This window comes from Stegodyphus dumicola, chromosome 1, assembly GCF_044657685.1.
Source record: "Stegodyphus dumicola isolate Sdum_Otavi_A_Nest chromosome 1, ASM4465768v1".
Taxonomy (NCBI): Eukaryota; Metazoa; Arthropoda; class Arachnida; order Araneae; family Eresidae; genus Stegodyphus; species Stegodyphus dumicola.
In genome coordinates this window covers 125,790,883-125,815,492 of record NC_140768.1, presented here as the reverse complement: position 1 = coordinate 125,815,492, position 24,610 = coordinate 125,790,883, and the positions used below count along the sequence as shown (strand labels likewise).

The 24,610-nt window shown below is 29.4% G+C and overlaps 1 protein-coding gene across 1 annotated transcript in view; it reads right to left on the bottom strand.

Moving 5' to 3' along the window:
• Positions 1 to 389: 389 nt before the first annotated feature.
• The window catches only part of LOC118187644 (acetylcholine receptor subunit alpha-like 1), a 181,874-nt gene continuing 157,653 nt past the window's right edge, over positions 390 to 24,610 (bottom strand). The window contains exon 9 of the mRNA XM_085820152.1: positions 390 to 24,348. Within this exon, the coding sequence (XP_085676278.1) occupies positions 24,154 to 24,348 (195 nt within the window). The 3' untranslated portion in view covers positions 390 to 24,153. The remainder of the gene's footprint in view (positions 24,349 to 24,610) is intronic.

The window sequence follows — 24,610 nt, the reverse complement described above, 5'->3', positions numbered from 1 at the left end:
TTTTATGGGGCGTAATAAGAAGAAAGCAATATTTAATAATAAAGTTAAAAAAAAAAATTCGGCAGGAATGAGTCCAAGAACAGGTTTGTAAACATGCGATGCTCAGCAAGAACATCAGAAACCTTGTTAAATGCTGTGTGCGACATTATTTTCTGAGCCCTTTCCAACCTATTTTCTTTCTTTCTTGATATCTTTTTAAAAATTTATCAGGGAATTTTTTTCACTTTTTTGTAAGATAATCAAATGTTTATAGCCAGATCGGATATATAGAACCAAAATTTCCGTCTTTTGAAGTTCGCTATAACGAGGTTTGATTGCAGTCGGTCCTGGTTGTAACGAATAACTTTATGACAAAATAAGAAAGATATGGTCAATGAAAAACACACAAACAAAGCTCATATATTTTATTTAACAGTCAGTAATTATATATTCAGCTACAACAAGTAACAGAAAGAAAGGGATATATTTATTACAAATAAAAAGCATAAGTTTAATTTTTAACTCTAAAATCAGGAAATCAGAATTAGAAGACAGACACACGTCGAATAATGCTCGCAATCTTCTAATATATTTAGAAACGAGAAGACTAGAAATTGTAATGTAAATTTATTATTCACTTTTGGCATCAATATAAATAATTAATGTTTGAACTTTAAAGTAAGGTTGTTAATCAAACAGGTTTTTAAATTAAGCACTCATTGTAATATATATATGTATATATATATTCGAAATCCTTTCTCGCCATACCTATCTACGCATGCAGTTTTAACACTTTCTCCCACCTCTTTTAATAGTAAATCTAAGCGTACATGAAAGGTCGGTTCCAACGAACATCCTTTCCCATTAAAAGCTTTAGCAGCTATGTAATTTAAACTGTAAATAAAGGATTAAAATTACATATTTTTTGTCTATATTTTTGTATATGCATTTAATTAAGACATTATAGTTATATAATAGTTTAAACTGTATAATATTCTACCATTGGTTTTGCATTAATATTTCTAACGTAATCCTTAGTTTTTACAACAACCTTTTTGTAAATTTGTTCTTTTTTAAACGCGGCGGAGAATTATTTGCATGTTTGGAATACAAATTTTGCTATTAGGTTTTTACGATTAATAGAATTTAATCAAACATACGAAGAAGAACAAACAGGATTATATTCAAAGTATTGCGGAAATTTCGGGGGGAGAGTTGATTCCCCTTGATAAGTCAACGCTTTTCGGCGAAATCAGCAATAATTTACTTGGTTTTTTTTTAAGCATGTACTGTTCTGCCTTATTTTTATGCATGTACTATTATTGTTCTTCTACAAAATGCGCGATTTAATGCATACCATTACAAATTTTAACTTCTTTTAAATTTATTTCAAATTTTTAATAGTTTTAACACGATCCTTTTAAATATTAATATTTCCTAATTTCAGTTTGCAGTAGTTTTACATTATCTTTCCTACGAGATAATCATAAACAGAAAATTAATACTCACATATATCTATATATATTACAGTGATTGCTTTTCATAGTCAACATTTTCAATTTTATATTCGTTTTTTCATTAGAATTCTTAGCAGATTAGATAAATAAATGCACGTGTATTAAAACAATCATTTTTTCTATGTTTTCTCATAATTATGAGCGAATTTTATTGCGCAGTTTTCGTCTGCAATTTGAAGTTTATTTTATAGAAAGAAATTGAACACGAATAAAAAGAAATAGCAACCTAAGTTGTAAAAATTCACTTGCGAATTTCGTTAGCCGCCGTTTGTTTTTAGAAAGAAAGCCGAATTCTGTATTTTACATGAAGAAATTCAATGCGATGGTAAGAAGTAGAAAACTAAGGTGACGAAATCTACTTTCGAATTTATTAGTCCTTTTTTTTGGTAGAAAGAAGGCCGAATTTTTCTTTTCATAGGTAGAAATTAAACACGGAAAGGGAACGATAGCATTCTCAGACGAAGAAATTCATCAGCGAATTTTGTTTAACCATTTGCGTTTTTAGAATGAAGTCCGAATTCTGCATTTTACATGAAGAAATTGAAAATATATAGTAAGAAGTACCAAGATACGGCGAAGAAATTCACTGGCGAATTTTGCTAGCCATTTTCTTCCTTAGAAGGAAGGCCGTATTCTGCGTTTAAAATGAAGTTCAACAGGAATTGTCAGAAAGAGAATGAAACATTCACTTTCAAATTTCGTTAGCTATTGAGTTCTTCATTTTACACGAAGAAATTGAATACGGATAGTAAGAAATACTAAGCTAAGATGAAAAAATTCACTTGTCAATTTTGTTAGCCACTCTGAGTTTTAGAACGAAAGCAGAATTTCATTTCATTCATTGCAAAATTTTCATTTTACATGAAGAAATTGAAAATAAATGGTAAGAAATAGCAAGCTAAGGTGAAGAAATTCTCTTGAGAATTTTTTAGTCATTTCGAGTTTTCAGAACGCAGGCCGATTTTTGAAGAAATTTGTTACGCCATTTTGGTTTTCAAAAGAAGGCTGAATCCTAAATCATATTTATTTATAAGCGACACATAGCTAGAGTATTAATTACAATAATTCAAGTATTGGTTATAATTGAAATAGTAAACAACGTTTCTCCTATATTACTCTTCATTTCCTATTCTGGAAGGAAATTTCCGGTTATCGCATCACTTTCCACTTTTTCGAATTTTAAGTGGCCGTCACGAAAGCTAGATCAAACGATCTGGTTTGATGTAATTTTTTTTTTATTCGGCACTATTCAAAAGGAAAGAAAACAAGCCATCAGCAATACATCAGGTGGAACCAGAATTCGATTGAGCCCTTTGAGAACTAAGCTGTTAACATTCAAACTAGTGTTATTGAAAATTCCGTAAATAAATTGGGTTAGTGTCTCGCTAAATTCTAACAAGAGTTAGGGAGAATTTCTTGGCTAAATCACCTAAAGTTGAGACAAAGACCCTTTAGAAGGGCTGTGGAGAATGCCCTGGAAAAACTATATCAAGTCCCTTCCTAAATTCTAGCAAGAATTATAGAGAATTCACCGAATAAAGCATGTGAAATGCATCCACAAATTCTCATAAAAGTTATGCAGAGTTCTCTTAATAAATCAAGTCAAGATAAGACAAAGGCCTCTCGCAAGATCTATGGAGAATTCCTTGGAAAAAGCATGTACATTCTCTTTCTAAATTCTAAAGTGTTATAAAGAATTCCTTGACAAAGCATGCTAATTTTAGACAAAGACCCATCACAGGAGTTATAAATAATTCCTTATAATAAGCATGAATTATCCCCCCTAAATTCTAATGAGAATTATGGAGAGTTCTCTGGATAAATCATGTCAAGCTGAGACAAAGCGCATGAAGGGCATATATTATAATAAGAGTTAATCAGATAACAAGAGTTATAGCAAATGCCTTGATAAAGCATGCCAGTTTGAGACAAAGACTCATTCCTTGTAACAAGCAGGTATAACCCCTCCCTAAATTCTAATAACAGTTATGGAGAGCTCTTTAGATAAGTCACGTAAAGTTGAGACAAAGAGCATAAAGTACACCCATAAAGTCAACAGAAGTTAAATAGAATTCTCTGCATAAATCATGACAAGCTGCGGCAAAGGCAGGTCAATTTCAGACAAAGACCCACAACAAGATTTATGCAGACTCTCTAGCTAAAACACGTGAAATCTATCCATAAGACCTAATAAGAGCTATGCAGAATTCTCTGGATAAATCATGCCATGTTCAGACAAAGTCCCATAACAAGTGTTATGGAAAATTCCCAGGATAAAGCATACCAAAGCAAGAAAAAGCACGTGAAATGCATCCAAGAATTCTAACAAAAGTTATACGAAATTATGAAGATATGGTAAGAACAAGAGTAATGGATACCTGTATAAAGCACACAAAGTTCTCGCTAAACTTCATAAGAATCATGGAGAATTTCCTAAATGAAGAATGTCAAGTTGACACAATTCTAAAGAGAATTAATCCTCTGGATAAATCATGTCAGGTTGAGACAAAGCACATAAAAAACGCACGAAACGCATCCACAAATTCTAAAAATAATTACTATGTAGAATTAAGGAGTTCTGAAAAGAGCAAAACTTATGAAAAATTCCCTGAATAAATCAAGCGAAATTCTTAAAATTCTAACAAGAATTACCGATAATTCTCTGAGTTCTTGCACTCATGTAGGAGCTAAAATTAATCTGTAATATAAACATAGATACATAAATTATATTTAATATTCAGAACGGCAAGAAATAAGTAATGCTGAAAAAAGAAATGTTAATCATTATTTAAATTGCAATAATAAATAAGCGCCATCGTTTGGTTTTTTACTTTGAAAAATACAACTTTCTAATACAAACAACTGGATGGTGCCATTTGTGAGTACATAAATAATGTGATGAACTCTTAATTCGACGTGTGTCAGTTATTTTTACAGAAGTTATTTCTATTCTTTAAAAATGTTGATTAATATTATTCTAATTTTAATACTGCAAATTAAATATGATTCCAGTGAAGCAAAATAATGTTTGATATAACTAGATAGATACTTTTTTTGCATGCCAAATAACATTTCAAATAACATTAATCATCTCATAGTCTCAAACAAAAATAGACTGTTGCTTCACAAAAAAATGCGAACTGCACATAAAGTTCAATTAAACCACTTCAATCATTTTGTAAAAAGTAAATAAGCTAATAAATTGGCCTGATTTGATAGCTGAGAGTATGGTTGCTTTCAGGAAATTTTAGCGAATTCTTTCAAAATATTCGCCTAATAGTAAAAAATTATGAGTGCCGATAATCAAGAAGTGTGCAACCTGCCCCTTTTAATATTTTTTTAAAACTTAATTTTTAGATGGCATCACTACAATAGGATGTTGTTTCACCTATTATTTTCTTCCAATTTTATCGCCCATTCGAATATGAAAGCTATTGAATATTTTACTTTATCGAGCTATTATTATTGAATTATGAAACGACTGAAATTTAAATTGGCTGAAATTAAGAACGCGGCGCACGCCAGATTTAGCGATTTCCGAGTTAGATAACGATTTTATCCTACCCTAACTTTTCGTGGTTTCTTAATGATTTAATATTGGAACTGGAATTATTGTAATGTAACAGTAAGGGATCAAGAATAATACAACAGTAATGTATTATGTAATCTACATAATGTTTAATATATGCAATGCCAGAGGCCGAGTTTGTGCAATTCTCTGACATTTTTTTAAGTGAAAACAGATCGTTGTGTACATGGAAAGAATATCAGCAATTTATCATATACCCTCTTTCCTCGCTTATTCCCTCCCCCTGCTTTTTAGAGCTAAGTTTTGAAAATTGCAAAAACATTCGTGTAATTTTTTCCTTTCTCAGAGCGTTCAGAGAATGAGCTTCCCTAAATTTTAAAAAATGGATTCGTCCACGTAGTGATTGTTTTCGTTTTACTACAAAAGATAAATCTTCGCGAACAGCCTGCGGGGATCAGGCCAAACCTTTTGATTCTAACTGTTTAATTTTACACAATCCTCAACAAAAATTGACCAGTCAAAAGGAAAGATGATTCGACATTCAGTCTACGATTTCGTGTAGTCGGCTGCTATTTCACCTTATCTAAATATTTATAAAGAAGCAAAGATAACAATGAGACGCGCGAGTTTCAAGTCGAAATGAAAATAACTTATTGGATATTGTAGTGTTAATATTCTCATGCATTCTTATTGGAATGTATGTTTCTTTTAAAGAAATAGTGTAGTGATAATTACCTGTAGTTTATTCACGACCACGTTTCACTTGTTATGCTCTTATTGTTACCGCATTCTTCGAAAATTAAGTTATTCGCATAAATTTCCCTCTCAATTTTAGGCCAGTACAATTGCTAAAAAAAGGGGGAAAGTACTCGAAACAAAATAATAATATGTTTAATGTGTGTAATGCCGAAACTGTGCACAATGCCGAATTTCTGAAATTTTCTGATTTTGTTTAGTGAAAACAGATCTCTGTGTACATGGGGAGAACATCAGCTACGTATCATGTAATGTTTAATGTGCGCAATGCCGAGACTATGCACGGTAATCGGTAGCTTTAATATTCGATCAGGCGGTAAAATGGCTGAAAATATAAAAGATTAAAATAACCGAAAATTTTGTTTAATCTTTTATTTTTCTTATAAAAATATAAAAAAGTGGCACCATCCAAAAGAAAAATAAATAAATAAACGAATAAAAACTTATTATTGCATTCTTTAATTATCAGAATAAGAAATTCAAAATTTCGCAACCGATACTCTCATCCTAAAACTAAAACATTTACAACTTATACTAAGACGCTTACAATTAAATATTAAGACAAAAACTAATAGCTTCTACAACAAGAAAACTAATAACTGTATTCTGATTTAATTAAGAATGAAATTAATGGTACTGAATATTTTTGTATAAACCCTACAATTAAGATCATATTTCAGTTTACGTTACGTAAAGATTGGGAAGTATGTTAGTAATAATAGCTTTCAGAATTCAAAATTCAAAATTTCATATCTTATACTCTCAGCTTAAAATGAAGATACTTACAACTCAAAATTAAGTCACTATGCTCTCAACTTAAAATAAAGACAATTCAACAAAGGAAACTAATAAGTTCTATGACTAATAACTGCATTCTAGATTTAATTAAGAATGCAATTCATGGCACTGATAAAGTTCTATATTAAACTCCGCAGTTAGAGTTAAGTTTACGTTACGGAAAGACTGGAAAGAACACTACTAAATAAATGTAAATATAAAATGACGCTGGCTAATTCAAACGAGTTTGTTAACTATAATATCTGCATGGAATATGACCACTTGTTAGTAAAGTAACTGCAAAATGCTTGCAGTTAAAGCAAGAAATGCAAATTAAATTTTCAAAAAATTTTATGAGCCCACCAGCGGCTGAGCGGTAAAGACGCTGAACACTGGTAGTTCGGTCCGAGGTTCGAATCCCGCGAACGGGCTGGCTGCATGGGCGTTTTCGTGGTTTTCCCCATGTGTAACGTGTATACGAGCCAGTTTCCCTTAGAAAGTCCTCCACGAAAGGCATCCCTCCCCTTAGGCAGATAGCCCTAGTGTGCTTTGCCATAATTAAATACACCACACCACACCAAAAAATTTTATGAACACGTTAATGAAGGTTATAAGCTAATATGCGGCTAAAAAATCAAGTACAGGTATCCCTTTTATAACACGGTTTCGAACTTATACCATAAGAAAATGGCGGAAAGCTTCGCACAGCACGGCAACACGGGTTCATTCTAGCACGCTAATGAATATGCGCAATCCCTTTTATAACTCCTTTATTGTAATGTATGTACAACGATTTTTAACTTGATTTTTTTTTTACGTATAATAATTTTTATTGTGTTATTGATATTATGGTAACACAAATTTAAACTGAGATAACACGATTTTTATAGCATCATTTTTATGCTGAACATTTACAAAATTAAATTATATACTGTGCCATCATGTTTAGTACACAATAAAAACCTATATATTTATAACATAAAAATAAAACAAATTATGCGAATGCTCACATTCTGTAGTACTGAAAGTCTTTTGAAATTGAGTCATTTCCATCATTTACACACAGTTATATATCTTGTGCTCCAGGTATTCAGTTGCTAGATTGCATAAATTACACAGTTATGATTTTGGAAAAATATATTTTTTAAAATTGGTATGTGTTAGTAATTAGCTTTCTAGTCTTCAAGAGTAATTATTGGAAAATTACTCTTGAAGTCTCAATTTACAGAAGATGTTTACATATTTCGATAAACAAATTTTCTGGAATACAAATTTCCGGCAATAGGTTATTATTTGAAATACCTTCTGTTATTTTTAAATTTACTGTTTCAAAAAGTCGTGTGTAAACAACTAATGATGAAAGTATACGTTTTTGCGCTTTAAGAAGAGAAATATTAATATTTCATTTCCAAAAACGTTGTGAAATTGAAGGTATTCCAAATGCTATTTAGCAGCATCATTAATCGAAAGGGAAAAACCCTCAGTTATTACTTCTGTATGGAAAGCAATCTCCAAACGGATACCCGAAAAAGGTACCCACCAATATTTCAAAAGTCAAGTCGTTGGTTACAAAAAAGAATCAGCTGAAGCAGAAATCAATTGCAGAGTCTTTAAGTACATCTATAGCAACAATAAATAAGATAATAAACTGATATTAACAACTTAAAAAGGCTAAAAAATGTTCACCAGCTTTTGCTGGGACATGCAGCTCAACCCAGGATAAATTGCATGAGAACTATTTAGCAGGAGATAAATGGCAACACATTGTGGCAAAGGAAGTTTCAGTAAGGGATTTATGCTTGTCAATGGCAAAGGAAGTTTCAGTAAGGGATTTATGCTTGTCGGAGGATAATCTTATAATAGGAAATCCAAAATAAGATGAGTAGAAAAATGTTAAAATCAACTAAAAGTACTATCAGGAGAAAGTTTTACGTCCGATATTTGAAGAAGAAATTTCATTTACTTATCCCAGTGGCTTTCAAAGAGTGAAACTTAATCAAGAGCACATGTCATACTTCGAAAAGTACCAATGCAATAATGAACATTGGTTTCAACATTGAACATTGGATTCAAAATTGAAAAAATTAACATTGGACAACTTTTCAATGAAACTAATGAGAAGACCCATGACGTTTTACTTCTGGATTTTCGTGTCTCCGATCGGTTGACAAAAGCTCTTTCTAAGAGCAAACCCACCACGATTGATGGATTCTGGAAAGTAGTGGAAGAGGAATAGAAATCAATACCCTCCCGGGAAATTTTACGAAGAGGCCTTCTGTTACGGCAATCACGATGCAGACTTATAGTCCAGAAAAAAGTTTATCAGATCGAAATATTAAAAAAATAGGAAATATAAAAATATCCTTTTTCTAAACGTTAATTAAACGGCCTCGAAATCACTTCAAAATGTATTCAAAGAAAACAACTTTTAAAAGAAAATTTTATTTCTTTAGAGATCCGAGTATAAATTTTGAATCGCTTTTGTTAAAAAGGTAAATTGCCATCCGACGTTGCGAAATATCTAAATATAAATGAGGCAACAGTGAAAACCATCAAAAATATTTTGCGTTTTAAAAGTTTTCCGAACGTCGTCTATTTTATGTTGGTGGTTAGTCTCGTATAACACACTTTCAAACAACACGGTATTTTCTAAAAACCTATCTAACGTGTTGTAAGAGGGATACCTGTACATTTCTTTTAATACTAAATGTATTCTTAAACAAAAACCTACTCATTTTTAATAGTTCGAGAGAAACATTTTATGTTTTGGTGGCAACAGCTACAGAGTCGTTTGTGTGCTTAGAATTATCATGAGATTCGACAGGTTATTGGATAATTCTTTCTGCAGAAGTATATCCTAAATTACAACAACATAAACTATTTCTCTAACTATCACAGATCTGAGTTCTACAAAAAGAACTGTCAAACCTGTAAAGCGCTGCGGACGATTCTCCGGTTGATGCCACAAATGCTTCAAGAAATACTTCTTGAAAACTCTTAAAATGCCCCTTTTTACTACTGTTTTAAAAAGAAACTTCCTCCTCGTCTTATGCTTGGATATATTTCGTTTAAAAATTGTGCTATTTTCTAATAGATACTTTGTCATTCAATATACATACATCAATGCTTTTGGGATTAACATTTTCCTCGTTTATTCGAACATTTTTTTCCCGCGATATTTACATTATTATAATTATTACTCGCGGGATACGTACCCGCGCTGAAATCCGCGTTCAACATTTAAGAACTACTATTCTGAGCATTTTTATGAGTAACACACATTTTTAAAGCGATTAAAGCTAAATTTTTGCATGCAGATCTTGCATAGCTGTGCCTCAAGTTCCATTGCATCGAACAACGAGAAAAGAAAAACAAATGAAAAAAGCATGCTTACTTAAAAAAAATTTATGAGCAAACTTTTATATGTTATTTTATTTTTAGAGCATTTACGTCCTACTCTTAATTCAATACTTTTGTTTTTCAAAGAAGAAAGTTTAGTGCGAATTTTTATTAAGCCATTTTGGTTTTCAAAGACAAAATTCATATGCGAATTTTATTTTCAAAGAAAAAGTGGAATTCATTTCCTATTCTGCTTTTTAGAGCAGAAATTTACGCGTGAAAATTGTCATGCCATTTTAGTTTTTTGAAGAAGAAATTAACGTACGAGTTTTGTTAAGCAATTTTAGTTTTTGAAAAAGGAAATTCACTTTAGAATTTGGTTAAACCATTTTGTTTTGAAAGACGAAAATTGCACGTGAATTTTGTAGTGTCATTTTCTTTCTTACAAAGCAAGCCAAGTTCTTAATTTTACAGGCAAGGCAAAAATTGAGAACGAATAGTGAAAACCAGGAATATGACCTTAAGAAATGTACATGCGAATTTTGTTATGCTCTTTTGGTTTCTAAAAGGAGGCTAAATTTGACATTTTATATGTAAAATATGAACACGGATAGTAAGAGGGAGGGAGCTAATGTGAACAAATTCATTTGTGAATATTTTTAGCTGTTTTGGTTTACAAAGAAATCATATTATTAATTTTATGTGCAGAAATTAAACAGGTAATAAGAAATAGCCAGTTAATCAGAAAAAATTTGGAGGCAAATTTTGATACGTCATTTTGTTTCTTAGATAAAAAATTTACGTGAGGATTTTGTTGTACTACAGTTTTTAACGAAAACAATTATTTGGGAATTTTGAAATACCATTTTGTCTTTTAGAAAGCAAGCCAAATTCTTAATTTTATATATAGAAATTTAACACGCAGTGTAAAAAATATGTAGGGTATCTTAAGAAATTTATATGTAACCTTTTGTTATGGTAGTTTGGGTTTTAGAAGAAAGTCGAATTTTTAATTTTGTATGAAGAGACTGGATACAGATAATAAGAAATAGCAAGCCATGTTGAAGAAATTGAACCGAGAATTTTGTTATTCTAGTTTATAAAAGGAGGCCGAATTATTCATTTTAACCGCCCAAACTGAGCATGTATAGTAAGAAATTGCAAACTAATCTTAAGAAATTTACGGCGAATTGTTATTACGCCACTTTATGTTTGAGAATGAGGTCGATTCTTGACTTTGAAAGCAGAAGCTGGGCTTCTACATTTCCTGTTTGCTACATAATATGGTACTTTGTATTAAATTATCATATTATGTAGCAAACAAGATTATGTTGTTAAAACATACAAACACTTAAAGTAATAAATAAAATGAAACTATGATTAAAAAAACAATAAAACGAAACTATGATTAAAAAACTTGAGTAAAAAACTATTAAAAAGTTATGAGATTTATTTTGCTGCAAAAATATCCGATATCTTCCATTACACTGACAAAATATTGGAATAAATATGCACTCTAAAGCTATTTTGAGCGACCGTTTGGTACGATAAACATTTCTGTTGTAAAAGCTATAATGATTTAATATTCTATAAATTTAATTTTATATTCTGCCTGACTTGTAATATAATTTAAAAACCGTGTAACAGTGCAAAGCAAATATTGTTCGATGCATTGGAGGCCTAATAAAGAATATTAATTCTCCTATTATTATAACAGATTTCAAAAGAATTTGATTTCGGAAGACAAAAACTCTTAATATCAAAATTGTGACGAAAAAAAATTGGCTAAGCCTAATATAATTTATAAGCCTCTTTTCCCTTCAGCTGTTGTCCGTTCATGACTTTTTCCCTGTTTCCCTATTTTCCCTAGTACTTTTAATGAAGAGTGCTTTCATAAAATTTTATGAAAAAGTTGCAGTTCGAATAACAGTCATAGTTTTAATAATGTAATCTCAATAATGATGCGTATAATTAGTTAAATAAGAGAATTTTCGTTTCTTCTTTTTTTTTCCTCTGTCATAGTAAGAAAAACATTTCAATACTAAATATTCAGTTTTTCTGAGGGGAGGACAAAGTACGCATTAAAATACTCGTCTAAAATTACATGTTAGAAAAGAGACGGTAAGAAACAAATTAGGAATAATTATAGTAAGATTGCAGCTAAGCAATAATACACAAATAACAATAAGACGGCATTTTTGTATTGGTAAAAACAAAAACTTAAAGACGAATTTACCTTTTAAAGTTAAAAAAAATTAATGAAAAAAATTAAAAAAAATCAAAATAATTAAGTGCATTGTTTTATGGAAAAAAATGCTTTTTTGATGCAGGCCATTTAATTAACTTAATGTATCATATTAAAAGATAACTCTTGTTTCATTTTTTGCTCCTAAAAATCTAGCACAATAAGAACTAAGGAAAAAGTCATCAATGGATTTTTCAAAAAAGTATTTTGATCCGAATAGAATGCTAGTACCTTTTTTTTTTATCATTCTATGTGGATTGAGAAATCATTATCTTAAGAAGCCATCTTCTGAAGCTTTTTTGATAAACTTAATCAGAATAGAACGGCAAAACTTTTCTCTGTTTAATACTTATTTTTGCCAGTTGAAAAACCATTTTGAAAAATTTAATCAGTACAGAACAGCAATTTTATTGAATTAATATTTCTTCTAAAAAGTCATTTTGATAAACGTAATTCGAGTAGAATGATGATACGTTTAATTGCATTACTATTTAGCTTGAGAATTCATTTTATAAACTTAATGCGAATAAAATGATGACACTTTTACAGTATTAATATTTGCTTTCAGAAGCCATTTTCATAAATTTAATTCGATTAGTACTATAATATTTTTGTTAACATTTGTCTAGATATGCAATTTTGATAACCCAAGTATAATGATAATACTTTTAATTGGATTAATCAAAATATTCATGAGGAATCATTTTGATAAACTTATGCCGAACAGAAAGATGATATTTTTAATCGTATTAATATTTGCTTTAAAAATCATTTTGTTAGTCTAACTTCGAATAAAAAGAGAACAATTTTATTGTAGTTTGATAAATTTAATGCGAATAAAATGCTAATAGTTTTGTAAGGTTAATATTTGCTTAAGAAAACATGTTTACAAATATAATACGAGTAGAATGATAATATTTTATATTTTATTATATTATCATTTCCCTTGAGAAACAGTTTTGATAAACTTAATCGGAATAGAATGATAACACTTTTATTAAATTCATATTTGTCTGCAGAAACCATTTTGATAAAATCTGAGCAGAATGATAGTACTTTTAATCGTATTAATATTTATCTTGAGAAGCCATTTCAAAAACTTAATCGGAATAAAATGATGACACTTTGACTTTTATTTGACAAATTTAATCCGAATAGAATGATAGTATGTTTCCTTAATCCCTGCCATTTTAAACGTTTTTTATTGCAAGTTGATAAATTTAGTTTGAAAAGAATGATAGTATTCTTCATTTCATATTTCATTATTTTTCATTTTAAACGATGTACTATTCAATAATATGTAGAAAAATAATAGTAATAATTTACAAAATATTCTTTCATTCAATATCCACAAATTGCTTTTACTTTCTCGTTAATGAATCAACATCATTTTCTTTTAGTTGTTTTGAATTAGCTGCCGTTTTCCCCCATGATGCACTTTTAGATAAATTGTACGAAGGAATAACAGAAAAAACAAAGAAATAACGGTAAAAGACACTCGCGCCATTTCTGCTTATTGATTAAGAAATTCCACTGAACCGACGTCAGTCGATGATAACACAGAACGTTCTTTCTCCGTTATTATGACTGAAGGGCAACAACAAATCATTTTCTCTTCCGGGATTAATTACTAAAAACTACAATAAATTTATGAGCTGCACATTGAAGATTATAGCCATAGGGTTTTATACATTGAGAAGATTTAAAGATTCACAGACGACACATTGACAAGAAAACACGCACACACAAGACGAAAGACAAATCGGAAAAAGCTGCCATTTTCACTGATTTTTCATCAGCTGGAAAATTTCTAGACGGGACGCCATTTTGAAAAGAGGTGGAGGCCATTTTGAAAATTTTGTAAACCACGAATATAACACTGCTCTAGAAAATTTTACTTAATTATATGAAATATTTTGTTATTACTAAACTATGTAAAATTTTTACTATTATTATGGTTCATGGAAATGTATAAGAAAATAATTAATAAGCATAAACTTTCTAAATGTTATGTTCTTTTTTCCGAAGAACATAAATCTAAATGTAAATAGGCAAGTAACTAATTTTCTAATAAAATGAATTGTGTAATTACGGCGGAGATATTAAAGTTCCATAATGTTACTGTATTAATAAAAATGATTTTGCTGTTTAGAAATATGTTTACTACAAAGAGTTCGGGGAAAACTAAATTTGTTGCTTAACTTACTTCTGTGTAACATACGTAAACAAATTTGTAATCTGCTGAGTAACAAATGTCAAATCGTAATATTTACATATACATCTATAATGTAAAGCACTTATTTTAATTATAGCCATAAAATTTGTGAACTAGGGAATTAAGCCTGGACATTTAGTAAAATAAAAGAAATGAAAATTGAAAAATACGAAGCCTAATGTAGAGGCCATTGAGTAAAATAAATTAATTGGGAACTGAAAAATGCTAAGCCGAACGTGCAATCAGTAAAATAAATGAATTAAGAATTAAAAAACACTAAGTCTAACACGGAGGATATTATGATTTTAAACAGCTTTATGAAACTAATTCAGAAGACAAACAACAAAAATCTGCGTTATATTTACAAAATTTTCATTATATTTACAAAATCTGTGAAAATTTTGTAAATATAACGCTGATTTTTGTTGTTTGACTTCTGAATTAGTATTTATTCGGCGTGTTATTGTGTCTTAATTAGCTTTATGAAAGTTACTTAAAAATACCACAGTTGTATTTGTTTTGGCTTTCTATCATACAGATCTGCAAGAAGTTGCATTTAATGTTTAAGCTGTGCTAAACGTTTTTAAACAATTCTCAAGTGCGTCCATGTATTAAACTTAACACGCTATGAAAAAGATCTGATATTAAATAGGCTAATAATAATTTTCTGTTGATCATTAAGACGGATTATCATTTCACATTATTAAAAAAACTCTAATCCTATATATCAACTGATGCTGTTACTTGCATCGAAATAATCGACGGAAATTCTTTTCTCAGTCTTAAATTAGAACACGAACGCGAATCTACTGAGAATGAATGACACGACAGGTAGTTGGCAAGTGACAGTCTACGGATATGTTGAGGGAAGACATTAGCGCAGAATGGCGTCCCGGTAGATTGTTGATTATCGATTGTGACGTGTATATAATATATATCGATATACTTTTAGTAAACAGAGATGGTGAACAAAGATGCCGAACTTTGATAGCTTCAACCAGTGCGCGGTAACGAGTGATTGAAATAATGGACACTCCTACTATTATTTATTCTACGCTACCTTGTTTTGTGAAGAGTTTCTGCCCAGGCGCCGTGGAATAGCACAAGAAACCAGGATTTAAGAATTCGGCTGAGATGCCATTTGCGCAAAACATAACAGTAACTTCTGAATCTTTAAAAATCTGAATAGAATGATAATACTTTTATTACCGTAATATTTGCCTTAATAAGCCATTTTGATGAAATTAATCAGATTAGAATGATAAATTTTTCATTGTTCTAATGCCCATATGTTAGCCTTAAGAATGTCCAATGTCCATATATTAGAAAGAAATAAACCATTTTGACAGAAGCTCCTTAAAAGAAACCGTTTTAATAGATGTAACGTGAACAGAATAACACTACTTTTAATTGTGTTAATATTTGTTTTGTGAAGCCATTTCGACAAACTGAATTCGAATAGAATGACAAAAATTGTTTTGTAATTTGATAAACTTAATACGAATAGAATGATAATATTTTTATCGTATTAATATTTGTCCTAAGAAGCTATTTTGATGAACGTAATTTTAATTTATTAATATTTTTCTTGCAAAGACAATTTGGTAAACTGAATCTGAATAGATTTATTATACTTAAATATTTGTTATAATAACCCACTATGACAAATATAATCCGAATTAATATACTGTATTTATTGTAATTTTTTTTGTTTTAAGAAGCTATTTTGATAACTTTAATTCGAAATTACATTTGTCATGTTTCACCCTAGATTCTTTTAAGAAGTTTTGATAAGACTAAGCTATATTTGCACCTGCTGGGAAAACATAATTTTTTTATTTACTTGCCTAAGATATCTAGAATATTTTAGAATTCTGAGGACTGCTAAATTTTATTTAAAGAAAATAGATTCTTTGATATTTGTGCACCTTAAGCTTTGTTTTTTTGCGAGAACCTTAATGAGTAATGTACTTTTATAACGGAAAAAACAAATGAAAGATCTTACGTATCGTCCACTAGCAACAACGGCTTCACTCATCTGAAATAACAGTTATTTGCAACTAAGAGATAACTGAAAACGATATTGTAAAATTTCTTAGAGATAGATATGTTTTGAATTCCAGATATTTGTAAATAATATTCTCTGAGAAATAAACAATACACTTTAATAGTTTCTGAATAATGCTCTTTATAAATAAATACTCTCTAAAATATTTATTAATTCTAAAGAAGAATTCTTCCGATTTTGTGACAACGCTATTCCACGACACCCGACGCAGTTTTCGAAGCTCACCTCGATCTGCATTCTGTTTTGTTTCGCTTCCGAGTTGAGAGAACAGTTGGGGCACGCGTGCACGTGACCTTGAGCTAACTGAGATGGCGATATGCAGTCGAAGCAGTGAACACACATTCGACAGAGGGTGGTACATGTATCAACAAACATTCCATGCAAACTTTGAGGTACACATACTGTTCAGTCGAGCATATATATACACATATATTTGTGATAATAAGACAAGTATTGCCGTTGCGCACGTAAATCTTAAAAAGATAAAATGCTTTCTAGATGACAAACCTAATTGTTCATTTCTGTGATGGAAATTGCAGAGAAGTCAGAAACTTCAGTTTATTAGAAGGTGTTCACACTATGGCATGTAAGTGGTGCTAACAGCATTTTGCCTCCTAATCTAGCATAATGTATTTGGTTTAAATACTTCAGCTTTCCACAACTAATTGGATATCTACTAACTTCTTAAGCGTAAAGCTCAGAAAATGTAAAAAAAAGAGGAAGAAGACTAAAAAAAATTGTAATCTCACTATTACTTCGAATATTTTGAAAATGAGGCGGGGTGGCAGTTAAAATAAAAATTATATAAATGAATTCTGCGAATTTATCTCTGATTAATGATTAATGATTAATACATAATTAATGAAATACTGATTCATCTTAATTACAGATTTATCATTAATTAATTGCTGGTAATTAATCATCATTAATTCATCACTGATTCCTCTGTATTATTTACTTAAGTAACATCATTAAATAATCCCTGCTTCCTGATCATAGATTCATCATTAATTAATTATTAATTCTTTATTGATTAGTTACGAATAATTCATAGTAAATATTATCGATTACTCCTTAATTAATCCTTAGTTAATGATCATAGTTTCATTACTGCTTCCTTATTAAGTCTTATTAAGTCACAGTTTACTAATCACTAATAAATGATTAATTAATAGTCATTAATAATTAGCATCGTTGATTAATCTATGGTTAATGATAATAGATCTATCATTAATTAATAATTTATCATTGATTAGTTAGTAATAACTAACACGATTAACTCATCACTGATTTATCGTTATTGATACATTATTAAGTCACTATTGGCTAATTACGAATAATTAATTCATCATTAATATCAAACATAATACTTAATCATTAACTAATAATTAATATCATTAATTAATCCTAATTAATGTTCATAGATTCATCGCTGATTAATAATTTATTCATGAATGCTATTTTTCATCATTAATTCCTCATACGTCTTTTATATTTAACATCATTAATCATTAATAATTATTACTATCATCACTCATAAATAACTAACATTGATGTTAATCATAATAATTAATATAAGTGTCAATTAATAATTTCCACCACTCATTTTAACATAATTACAGAAGCCTTTTTGCCTTTGCTGAAAAGTAATTTTGAAAATTTTGCTTTATCACATATATCTTGCTGAAATTTCGGAAGGATGATATCTAAACATCGCGAAATGAAAGGTGAAGATACTTTAAAATGAGACAAAGAAATTGGTTATTTTTACTTTATTTTTTTTAAATGTAACTTTAACGTTTTATCGTAATTTTAATGACAGCGAAATAATTTTGTAACATTCCTTGTGTAAAAAATTCTCATGAAATTGTAATGGCGTTTAAATAAACATTCTTATGATTCACTTAAAAATCGCCAAAGTTTGAATAAGTTGCTAAATTTATCGATGCATAACGAAATAGTTTATATTCCAGCAAGGGAAGTACTTGTTTTTCATGATGAAAAAAGGCAAACAGAACTTGACTATTTAGCAATGAAGATATAGTTCATATTTAAAATGAAGATATAGTTACAAATGGGAAAACAATTTTATAAAATTTCAAATTTCATAGATAAAAATGTATTTTGCATTTCAGACTAAAAGTAGAAAAGTTTTCGCAAAGGTTACGAAAAATTCATAAAGGTTGGCAGAAATAATTTTGTTACAGTAACTTTTCCTTTATTATAGTTTAGGTGCCTAATCTCTATTTTTTTTTTTTTTTTGACCAGAGTAATACTTAATACTTCTATTAATAATTAAATTAATTATCAGTATTCACCAGTCATCAGTAACTAGCATTAATAATTAAATATTAACGTAATTGATTAATTATTAATAACTAAAATCATTAATTTTTCACTGATTCATAATTGTTAATCAATCGTTAAGTCACAGTTGATTAATGATTAATAATTGGTTCATGTAAATTATCATTAATAATAGCAGGATCATTAATCATTAATTACTAATTTACGTCAACAATTTATCTCTTGTTAATCATCAAGGACTCATCATTGATTAATGATTAATACATCATTGATTATTCATCAATAGTTCATAACTAGCATTATTGATTAATTATTAATAATTAACAACATTAATGCATCATTATTGATTAATTATTAATTCAAAGTTGACTGAGAGTTAACAACTGATTAGTCATTCATAGTTAAATCATTAATAATTCACATCATTGGTTAAGTACTGACTAATAATTTCACAAAATAATTATTGAATAATCATTAATAATTCATATTTAACATTATAGATTAATCATTAATAACTACACATTATTAATTCATTATTAACTCCCAGTTGACTAATCCTGAATAATTGATTCATCATTAATTCACCATTGATTAGTCATTAATAACTATCATAATAATTATTAATTAATTAATCGCTAGTTAATGATCATAGATTCATCACTGAATAATCATTCATTCATCTTCAGTCATCACAGTCGAAATTAATCACAATTATTATAAGAAATGCCAACATTTTCCTTAGAACTTACATTAGTGACACTTGAGAGCCATAGTATGAAAGCAACCTTGAATACTGTCTCAGAACCAGTTATTATTCTGATATCATTAATTAAACAGTTATCATAATAGGAAATTGGGAATGGTTCGGACCGTTGAAAACGAGCAATTTGGGAATAGATAGTTCCTAGTTAGTCCTCCTCCTCAACTCCCTCCCCAACATCAACTTAAATTAAAACTAAAGTGTTTGGAAAAAGACTTTAAATAAGATTGATTTTCGAAAAGACTTTTAAAACAGAAAGTGCCAGGGAATTCACTGTTATGTATGAGTACAAGAAAACTGCCAGTCAGACACTTCTAGAAGATGATTAATTAAAAATGCTTGCCAGTGTGAAAAAATATGTTTTTGAAACGCCACAAAAGAAAGTTACAGTAAAATTGCAGTAGGGTTTTCACAAGCAGAAATACAATTTTAGATGTTATAGTTTTACATCATGCTTTAAAATTATAGTTTAAGAGGTTCCACAAAAGAAAAGAAGAGTTTTAATTACTACTATCACTACTAGTACAAAATATACACAAAGGTAAAATTGTTAAAATTACAGGTTCCACAAAAGGTAATAGTTTAAGAGTGCCCACAAAGGCTATTTATTATTTTAGGGATTCCGCAGAAGTTATAAAGAAGAAAATTGTAATTTTACGGAGTTTTACAAAAGAAAATTATGACTTTTTGAATTCCATGAAAAAATCAATGCCTTCTGGGGTTCTATAAAAGAATATTTTATTTTAAGGATTCCATAATCCGTGAAAGAATCTGCTGATAACCCAACCCCATTTGTTTCTTGAATAAATATAAATTTAGAGAGGATTTGGACCTCTCCTTTTGTTATAAATAACTATAACTCGTTTTTAACAATTGTTATTCTAATCAATATTTTTTCTAACCGTATTTGGAGGTCTTGGCTTCGACTTATTCTTAAATATTAAATTAACTGCGTAAAGGGAGTTTGTCCGTATACTTAGTAGGTTTGCTAAAAACGTAGTTTTACAGATGAAGGTTAATGAGATTCTACTTACTAAGCAACGGTTCCAATAAAAGGAAATAAATTTCCAAACATTTTAACTTTTTTGATTACTTGTTTACTCTTTTCTTTCTATGCAATAAAATAAATAAAATGGAGCGATGATGAGATGAATACAAAATTTTATTCGATCTGAATTTTGAAAGGCTCTCCAAATTCAAACAAAATTTTAGTTTAGGAGTTTCACAAAAAAAGAATTATAGTTTTAGGTATTCTACTAAAGAAGATTAAACTTTTAGGGGCTCCAGAATGAGAAAATTATAATTATAGGAAATCCACAAAAGGACTTGTAGTTTTATAGGTTCCACAATTGAAAACTATAGTTTCAGGGTTTCCATAAAAAAAAAAAAAATTGTAGTTTTAAGCGTTCCACAATAGTTTCAGATTGTCCAACACAAATTATAGTTTTAGGATTGCTGAAACTAAAATAATAATTTTCAGGATTCCATAAAAATTTTAGCTTTAGATATAGTTATCCACAAAAGAAAATAAAGTTTTCGTAATTCTACAGAAGAAAGTTATAATTTTGAGAGTTCCACAAAATGACAATTACTGAAATTCCTCGCAAAGGTGAAGTTTCATTGGTTCCGTAAAAGAAAATTATAATTTCAAGAATTTCGTAAAATAAAACTGCAGTTTTAAGGATTCGACAAAAAATTATAGTTTAGAGATTCCATCAAAAGTTATAGCTTTAGAATATGAGGAAATGAAAATAATAATTTTAGGGATTCCATAAAAAATTTAATTTTAAATATAATGGTCCACAAAAGAAAGTTATAGTTTTGAAAGTTTCGCAAAAGAAAATTATAGTTTAAGGAGCTCCACAAAACGAAAATCAAAGTTTGTTTGTTCCGCAAAAATTACAGTTTTAGGAGTTGCGGAAAAGAAAATGATAGTTTTTAGGGATTGCCTAAAGATTTTAGATTTAGTTTCAGATAGAAGCATCCACTAATGAAGATTACAGTTTTTGTGGTTCCTCACACACACACACAAAAAAAAAAAAAAAAAAAAAAAAACTATAGTTTCAGGTGTTCTGCAAAAGAAAATGATAGTTTTGATGGGTTCCATATGGCCTTGAGGTGAGAGGGAAAAAGAAATAATATTTTACTAAGTACTAATTTTTTTTTTAAATTTTAACACTGTTTAATGATACAGAGATTTAAGAACATCGTTTCTCAAAATCTAATTACATTTATCAGGAAAATGACAGTATAATTTACTAAATTAAGTAACTGAGAAAAAAATTGCAATATATAAACTAAATAAAGTAAAAATTACTCATATCCGTTCTATTCTTCTGGAAGTGTTTTTACGGCAAATTTTATGTAAATTAATATAAAAGATAAAAGATTTTATCTCGCACATTTTTTAAAGATAGAGCATAATTGCTGTTCAAAATAAACAAGCTCTCATGATCATTAGTATCATTGATTAATCATTAAAAATTAACATTTAATCATTGAAAATAATCATTGAAATTAATTTGATTGATTAATCATTGAAAATTAACTCATTATTGAATAATCACTAATAATTAATCCAATGTTAATTTAACATTAGTAATTAACATCATTGGCAGTGTTTTGCACATATTTTACAGATTTAAAAAACTTGGCACGTTTTGTTTTGAAACAGTCATTTTGTTCATTATTGTATTATTGACAGATTTTTGTCAAAAATGGGAGGTTGTTTGGAAAATCGATTTTAAAGCACTTTATTTTATTCTTTTACTATACTTCAAGTTACACTTTCTTAAGCACTTAAGTATATAGAGCATTCAGGTGGATTATAATTAAAAGTCAACATTAATTAAATTTCATCAGCTTTAGTAAATTTAAACTCAATTCCTCTTTATAAAAAAATCTTAACTTTCCATCAATTCATTTCATTTAATTAATAAAGTTTCGAATCAATTAAGCATGTTTAATCTTATAAAGTAACATTTTAAAACAATTTTAATTTTGACTTTCCGCTTTCCCAATATTTTTTTTTCGGAGCTTTGTGTAATAATATTGGAACATTTAACATCCATGTTTTTGCCCATTGTCATCATTCTAGGGCCTTTAATTTCCATGAGCAAAAGAATTTTTACCATGTGTTCAATATACAGCATTTGAAATAATTTTCATTAATTGCAATAATTTGAAGGATGATAATGAAATTAGCTGTTGTATTTATTATAAATAACACAAAACGCAATTTTTGAAACTCATTTCTCGATCTAGGACAGGCATCATTGCTGTCTGTTAAAGGTAATTGTTTAGATCACTAGTCAGCAGTGACTGCCGACTCTTGGGTAGTGCAATATTTAATAAAGCGACTACTCTGATCAAAGTGCGTGGATGATAAATGCAAGGTAGTCTAATTTAAACACTCTAAAAATTATGTAAATTAGGAGTTTTGATGAACAAAACGTAAGAATTTTGCAGCTAAAAGTCCCCCAAAATAAAAGAATGTTACAATTAAAAACATTGCTTTAAGAAATGTGAGAATTTTACACCTTAAAAGCCCTCATTACATTAAAAAAGTAAAACCTCCGCAGCTGAAAGAAATCGTTAGCTTAAGAACTGTTAGAAATTTACAGTCTAAAGCCCTCATTACAATGAAAAATTGTGAGAACTTTACAGTTTTAAGTCCTCATTACATCTCATAATCTACGAATTTCACAGCTTAAAACCCTCACTAAATTCAGAACTGTAAGGAGTTTACAGTTTTAAGCTCTCATTACCTCCAAGAATGCAAGAAATTTACAACTTAAACTTTTACTGCCTCTGACAAATGTAAGAATTTTGCAACTTAAATCTTTCAATACATTAAAATCCTAAAAAATATTTACAGCTCAAAACCCTTATTACAAACTTAAAAAAGTGTAAGAATTTTACAGCTTAAAGCTCTCATTACATCTAAATTTATAAGAATTTTACAGCTTTAGGCTGTCATTAGCTCGAAAAATATAAGAACTCTACTGGTTAAAGCATTCACAAGCTCCCCAAGTATAAGAAGTTTACAACTTAAAACACTCATTAGCTCCAAAAATGTTGAAATTACACAGCTGAAAGTATTCATTGTAAACTTCCAGAAATGCAAGAACTTTATAGTTTAAAGCCACTCATTAGCAAAAGAACATAAGAATGCTTACATTTTAAAGCACTCATTAGCTCAAATTTTGTTAAAAACTTTTATAGCTTAAAGCACTCATTAGCTAAAAAAATACAGAAATATTTATAGCATTAAGTCCCCATTAGTTCGAAAAATGCTAGATTATTACAACTTAAAGCCTTCGTTAGATTAAACAAAATATAAGATGTTACAGGTTAAGCCATCAAAAGCTCTAAAAATGCAATAATTTCATACCTGAAAGCCCTCATTAGCTCCAAAAATGTTAATGTTTTTCAGCTTAAAGTTATGATTATCTCTAAAACTGTAAGAGAGTTGCAGCTCTCGTTACCTCCAAAAATGCAAGAAATTTACAGCTGAAAGCACTTATTAGTTCCAAACAACCTCTTACATTGTAATTAATCAAATAACCCATTATTTCCCGATTTCGAAGAAAATGAACCTTCTTATATGTAGAACAAGAACTTTAGAAGGTAATAAAGAGTGATCGAAGTTTTCCTGAGGGTCAGTGGAACAGAGTATCTGGCATGTCTTGCCCAAGAGCCACTTTGGAGAGGGTGACATCAATCGGCTTCTCAGGATCATATAGGGAGGGTGCTTGCAGGAAAATGCCGCACGTGCCGACGATACACGCGAACGTGAAGATGTAGAGAAAAAGTCGGTCTATCACCATAGCCACATATTTCCAATCTTCTTTGATCTGTAACAAACACACATATTTATTAGGTTCATTTTCGAATACATGAAATAGAATACACAAAAAACATTTTAGTAAATTACGCAGTTTTAATTATATGCTCTAGAATAATTTTTCTACTTATCGTAATACAATAGATGCCTGTAATATGATCACTGTTAATGTTATGATTCAGATATTGCTATAGAATGGTCGAAGTACAGTGCGAAAAAAAAAGGGGGGGACAGTTCTATATCTCTCGTTCTACTGGGCCGATTGACGAAAT